Raw genomic sequence first — 6,762 nt, 5'->3', positions numbered from 1 at the left:
GAAGGTGTTTGTCATAGCATAGGGGGACCTCTTTATAAGGGGGTGGGGGTAGTTTACTGTCAGACAGAAAGTCTAAATGACATCTTACAGGAGGTGGGTCATATATAGGGTGTAGTGTGATTGATTTTCCAAGAAACATCTTGTTAATCTGTAATGGATAAGTTTTTATTATAACATTATACAGTACATAAGTTTAACTATCTAGATTCCTATATCAAATTCTTAAGATCTCACCTCCCACTTTGGAACCAACAAGGCTATAAATAGTGACTTGATAAAATGATACAATGAAAAAGGCCAAAAAATTTTATGGACCATTTTCCCATGTATGTGTCAATCAAGGTAATATAAACTAAATTTGTTTGACAATGACAGTTATCTTTTCTTCATTAATGTAATGACCACTGCACCCAGGAGTAAAATGAAATATTTCTTTGAATGCTATCTACAACACAATCAAATTTCTATAAACACCATTGTATTAATAATCAATGTTGTCTGATAATCCTCTGATATATACAACTGGTCCATATTTGTAATGTTATCTACGCTTTTCCAAGTATTGAGAGAGAAGGAGAGATGGAACACAAAACGTGTCTTGTTTATTTTCAATCTCCATGATGCGGTCTCCATTACGACTGGTACCTTGGAGTAAAGAAAGTGATATCACATATTAAATTATAAGTAAAAGCCACATTAGTTTGCTATAGTAATTAGGAATGTATCTAGTTTTCTCTTCTTTGGTTGCTAGCCACCAAACAGGTTCCCTTGAGTGTTACATCCCCAGCCTCTGATCAGCTCTTACCAAAGAGCTCTGTTAGTTGTGGGGCTGCTGTTGACATAAAATTTATTTCCTGGGCTATGCAGAAAAGACCTCAAATGATTTGGTGAAACTGTTGTTTTAACCCTAAGAAATTACTGTTTACATAGTTATAACCTTTAGTTTCTTTAGATTTATAAAGGCCTCCAAAGTTCCCATTTTGTGACTATAAATCATAAAATGGTCCTGAGAGATAAAATTTAGGCTGGAATTCATTGATTCACACAACATTCAAAGGTCCCACACAGCCAAATTCAAATTGATGCAGGTGAAGCATAAAAACATTACAACTTGCATGATTATGGCTAATCTTGACATCCAGTGACTGCTCCTTAACATAAAATAAAGTAACAACTGCTTCACTGCTAAAATACTCACTTTTTGATTTCAAACCTAGGAACTGACATACACCATGCACCAACAGCCTATCAAAACTAAAGAAAAAACAGGATTTTATGTTATTTTAATTTGTCATTAGTTATTGTCAATGTAACATCCAACTGTAAACTATCCATCTCAAACACCACTCCCCCCTTCATTTGTTGGTTGAAAAGTGTGATATATTTTCAAATTTTTTTTTCATATTTTTACCCTTAACAAAAAGAATAAATGTAGACCTTAAAAATGATTTGTATCTACATACCTGGATGGAACAAAGGAAATCATGACTGCAGTGGGATCATCAGAAAAATATGCAACCACCTCCTGTTCATGGTATTTTAGGCCACCCTGATGACAAAAAAAGTACAAAATAAAAAAATACAAAAGAATGATAGAAAACTCTCTAAATTTAACATAATTTGTTTTCATGAGAAGGGGGTCGGGGTACTTAGAAGATTAAGGTAGCATGAAATTTTATTTAGCAATCTCGTTTCTTCTTTTCATCAATGTAATTTTACTATAAAGGGAATTTTGCATTTTTAAAATGAGCCATTATCAATTCTCAAAGCTTTATTAATTGAAAAAGCTGCAGTACCATTGGGAAACGTTTTTTCGTAAGGGTTCCTCTGATACGTCCTTCAATTCTGTTGAAAGCCTTTTCTGCAACTGCTACTGCATCTAAGTAAAAAAAAAATATATAGAAAAACCTGCATCAATAAGACTAAGCATGTTTACCAAGCACTATTAAATAAAGCAGAGAAACACAATACCTCGCTCTGTTGGGATGTCATCTTCAGCTGTGTTTCCCCTATCAACATCCTGAACAGGTGCAGCTGTTTTCCTCTTTGGAACCATAAAAGCTTCTTGCTCTTCTTCAGAGAGGTTTACAAACCCATTCCAAATCTATTTTTCAATGAAAACTTACGTTACTGACTGACAAGGCTTTATGTGATAGTGTAGTCAGATTGTCTGGGTGAGTATGGCCCTTTGAAGGACTGTAGTTGGTAGAAGTGACTAATGTTTCCACAACCTGAGTAGAAGTTATAATCTGAGTCAAGTACATAGTTGTTGTCTGGCAAAGGTACCACAGCTGTAATGTTAATTGCTGTGATATGATAAGGCTTTAATTGATAATTTCACTTTGAAAATTTGGTTTCATGACGGATTGATAGAATCCCTTTGTTGATAGTTCTCTTGATTCTCATCACATGCCTGATTAAAAATGTAATATTCCTGTGATGATAAATAAAATTTGGTCTGCAAGGAATTGGTGAACAATTAAGTTGTTTACCGCAGTGTCGACTGTTCACCTCCCATTGAGTAATAAACAATTAAGAGCATTACCTTCATGCTTTCTTCATTACTCAAAAGTTTTGCAAACACGGATGTGTTGTTGCTGACTAAATCAGAGATGTCAAGTTCTCCAATTTCCTCATGGTCAACCAAACTCAGCAGAAAACACACTGAATTTAAGATTAAGGAGAAAAAAAGGAAAGCTTAAAATTTGCCATTGCAGTCTTTTTAAAACTACTCTGAGCAAGTGAAGGCTGAGGGGTTGAACTTTGAAACAGAAAGAGGTATCTGCAAACAAAGGGCCACAAAAACTATCTAGTTGTCAGTTTGACTCACTCTTCCAATGTCCCGTGATTATACCCCCCCCCCCCTCTAGCCACCCAATCTCATTTAACCAGGGTGAGAGTACTCAATCAAATGGATGTGGGATGTTGGAATATCAAGTCATTGACACCATTTAAAATATTTCAGAGTGAAAAATTATATTTTTGAAACAAATGGAATCAGCTTTCAGGTTTTCTCTTGCCCAGCTCTTCGCTTACAATTCTCATATCTTCTCATCGGCCGGCTTCCGGTTTTCACTCTGCGTCCAGTGTTCCTTGAGTTGTATTGTACCTTTTTCTTTTGCGATCGATTACGTGTATGTCGCCTTTGACTTGAGTCTTGCTGGGGAGTCTGAGGGTGTGTAGGTTCGAAGTTTTCTTCCTCTGAAGCACTGAAAGAGCAAAGCGGCTTCGGTTTTTAATAATATATATCAGCTGAGTGTATTTTAACCCACAGCTGACATAGCTAAAACGTTTTGTTAGCCTGCATGGTACAGCGAAGATGAAAGTGGTCCACCGAAAACAAAATTATTACGATTGAGCCGAAAAAACGCCAAATAATTCTGTTTTCAACGCCGTTTCGATCACCTGTTATCATCTTACGATCACGAGAAGTGATAAAGGCATTTAATCGTTCGAAACGGTTTCTTGATCTCTTAATGACGATCACACTTGAAAGCTAACTAGAACGACTAGACAAAAAAATCAGCTGATTCATGGCGATGGAAAGGAAGGCCGGCTCCCACCTCAAAACCGCGCAAGGTAAACAAATCATGTTATGTAATGCTGCGGTACTTACTGATCTGCTCCATAATTTTCGATCATTCCTTGGTTACGACGATTTCGGAAATGTTCGTTAACATTAATAACCCCCATAGTACCGAGGAAAATCACTTGAAGTTCTAAAAGTTTGCCAAAATATGACAGGCGATTGTAACCAAAACAAAAAATGGCGGAATTTAGATTTCGACTAGTGATGCAATGATTCATTTACGCGAAGCTGATTGGCTGACAGGGGGTGGTCTTACTTTGTGATCTTAATAATGGTAGGAGATCTGTTTACTTCCGTCTGAAAATTTCCTCTTTAGGAACCTTCCCTTAAAAACTGGATGGATCTTAGGAGTAGATCAGATTTGCTTAGCAGAGGCTCCCACACGAACCATTGGTAGGATAACTATACTCAACAACAGAGAAATTCATTAGTGGGGGCCTATGAGCTGGTTATGACTTTTATAAGATTTGGTGGCTCCGAATTGCAGTCGTTCCGCCCGAAAGACAATCCGCTCGAGAATGGAAGTCAATCCGCCCGAGAATGGGAGTCGATCCGCCCGAAGAACAAACAGTGCATCAAATTACAAAGATGAAGCTGTTATTCTTTTTTCTTTTTTTTTTTTTTTTAATTTCTTTTAGTAATTTGAAAAGATAGAGGGGCCGCAGCCAGGATAAAACATCTTGTAAAATTTAAAAAACGATCTCTGGCTAAAACTTTTTAAAAGTTTTAGCCAGAGATCGTTTTTTAAATTTTACAAGATCTTTTAGTAATGTTTGTAGATATTTGTTGACCGTGTTATCAAAACAACAGCTCATTCAACCGCAGGGATATTGAACTTCTCCAGCACTTCTGCGATCAAAATAATAAATGAAATAATAATAATAAATTTAATACCTATATAGCACAAATTCATTATAAGTATATGATCTAATGCCCTTTACAATAACTTAAAAAATATCCAAAGAAACCGCAGGGAATATGATAGATTACAAAATGAAAATAAAATTATATTTAACAAGAAATTAAAAAGCGATAAAAATCTATATATCAAAAGTCAGTATACAACTCAGCAAAAATATTAAACTATTCATGTTGTGCTTCGTTACAAAAACTCATAAAACATTAGTTTTATTTAAGATACCATGTTAAAGAACTCCACACAACGCATAGATAAGACGACATATGCATCGGGGGAAATTACTTCGAAGTTCGGGCGGATAGTTCTCGGGCGGAACAACCGGATACCAGTTGGCTGATAACCTGCCCATTCATCGGCTATCTCTAAATAGCCTGATTGCCGATTTCAAAGGAAACCTATAGTTTCAGTTACTGGCTGTCAAAGTAAACAAACTCTGCATCATGGATATCATCAAAAATAAGACCGACTACAGAAGGCGTGGTCAGGCTACCACAAACGACTTGGTTCGACTAACAATCCCATTCTGCCCATGTGAATAGCATCGCCTAGCCTACACACAGGGCATGAGTTGAGAGAGTCTCAAATATGCTTGTGAAATTTTCTAACGGGTTTAAAATTAAACACAGACGCTTTGACAAAGAAACTTAGGATAATCAGATCAAACTAGGAATACAATTGTTTTCAAAACTTTTACCGACCCATAAAAAAATACCTTTGTTTTCTTCCAATTAGCGCGAAGCACGCTATCACTTTAAGAGGGTAAAACAGCATGACAGAAAACCAATGAAACCGTTAAGGTTTACTTTTTTTGTAACTCGAGATCTACTAACTTGCACATCAGTTTCAAACTGTTCGTTATTCAAGAGGTAGACAAGCTCCTCGGAAGTGGCTCGCTACAAAGGCAACCCGTATAGCGCATTTCTTTCAACTCTGACGCGCGGCATGAAAAGAAAAAGCGACGATAGGTAGACAAAGAAGCCCGCAATAAAGAAACTGACGGCAAGTGTAGTTTGAAGGAGAGTCGTCGCCGAATACAAGTGACAGAAAGGCTGCGTATAGGCAGAAAAGTTGATAGTTTAACAAAATGGGACAATAGTTGATGGGAAGATGCTTCTGACCGTAGATGATTTGAAAAGATAACTTGGAGAGAGTAAAAGGCCTAGTGGCAGGCTACAGACGAACGATGGAGTCTTGGCTAACAAAAGAAATTAGAGTCTATTATAAAATGGACAAAAACGTTTATAAACATGCGACTACTTAAAAACTAAAATGAAAACGTAGTTAAAATTGCTTTTCTCAAGGGTAATTAGTATCTGTTTTACTGCACTTCAATCAAAGCCAAGCTTAGAGTCAATGAGAACTGGAAAGAACTAGGAAATATTTTGTTCATCTAACTCTGAAAAAATGTGGCGAATCTATCGTGTCGGGCAGATTTTCCAACACTGAACTAGAGTAACTCTGAGTAAGTTGTAAGTTATAAGATATGCAGGACGTGTGAAAATATCAATTCCTTTGTTTATCTCTCCGACCAATTAAATCTTGCTTCCTTACTCTTTCGACCAATGAAAATTCTTCATTTGGGCAGAACGTGCGGTTTTCAAAATCGCCCTTCATAAACTGCAATCAAAAGCGTGAATTCATTGGTTATTGCGTGTTCTTTGCGTACCGTTCGAGAAACACAGTCAAAGGATGGTCAGGCCAGAAGAATCTGTTATGGAGCAGAAAAACGAAACTGCTGTAAACGGAATTTTAAACGGGGAGAGAAAGATGACCCGCTACAGATCTGACAACGGGACACTGAGTGAAATAAGAAGCTTTCAGTCTCCAGTTCTCGGAGGAAGACGAAACGTTAACATTCCGAATGCTATTCAGCTGGGACGAAGAATCCGCGGAGAACAAGCTTGAAGTTAGGAACTCAAAAAACAGCGCAAGGCATACGAGATATTTCTGCGACATGGATTAGATTATCGGAACTGAACAGAGGAATGAATGTTACTCGCGTAGCTTCTGTTGTTGCCAGGGGCGAAGTTATAAACTTTAACTGATTCGGTATTTTTTCTTTTAGTTAGATAACAAAGCGCGCAAACGTTTTTAAACTTTGTTACCATGGATCTGATTCCAGACACTAAAGCCGTAACGCACAACTCTTGTTTAGCTCCAATCATGAACACGGTTTCGATGTGCAGCCACGATTTCCTACTGATCCAGCATCCTGCTAGTTACTGAAAGGAGATTGGTCACTTTTTACAACTTG

General features: G+C 37.1%; 1 protein-coding gene across 1 annotated transcript; it reads right to left on the bottom strand.

The window, feature by feature from the left end:
• Positions 1-143: 143 nt before the first annotated feature.
• LOC113682931 (R3H domain-containing protein 4) lies at positions 144-3,795 on the bottom strand. The gene is made up of 8 exons (XM_027200117.2): positions 3,617-3,795; positions 3,037-3,209; positions 2,546-2,664; positions 1,972-2,104; positions 1,797-1,879; positions 1,464-1,549; positions 1,199-1,254; positions 144-645 (listed from the first exon to the last, which is right to left on the bottom strand). Exons 1-8 carry the CDS (start codon positions 3,691-3,693, stop codon positions 542-544), a joined length of 831 nt encoding a protein of 276 aa, XP_027055918.2. The 5' UTR covers positions 3,694-3,795; the 3' UTR covers positions 144-541.
• Positions 3,796-6,762: the final 2,967 nt, after the last annotated feature.

This window comes from Pocillopora damicornis, chromosome 11, assembly GCF_964200805.1.
Source record: "Pocillopora damicornis chromosome 11, jaPocDami1.2, whole genome shotgun sequence".
Taxonomy (NCBI): Eukaryota; Metazoa; Cnidaria; class Anthozoa; order Scleractinia; family Pocilloporidae; genus Pocillopora; species Pocillopora damicornis.
Note: the sequence above shows the minus strand (reverse complement) of the source record. Positions and strands in the feature narration are given on the sequence as shown.

Excerpts from the sequence above, each read along its gene's own strand:
- LOC113682931 (XM_027200117.2), bottom strand. The coding sequence starts at position 3,693 with ATGGGGGTTATTAATGTTAACGAACATTTCCGAAATCGTCGTAACCAA. Across the intron at positions 2,105-2,545 it reads GTAATGAAGAAAGCATGAAG|ATTTGGAATGGGTTTGTAAA; the intron begins GTAATGCTCTTA and ends ATTGAAAAATAG. Across the intron at positions 1,550-1,796 it reads CGAAAAAACGTTTCCCAATG|GGTGGCCTAAAATACCATGA; the intron begins GTACTGCAGCTT and ends TTTTGTCATCAG.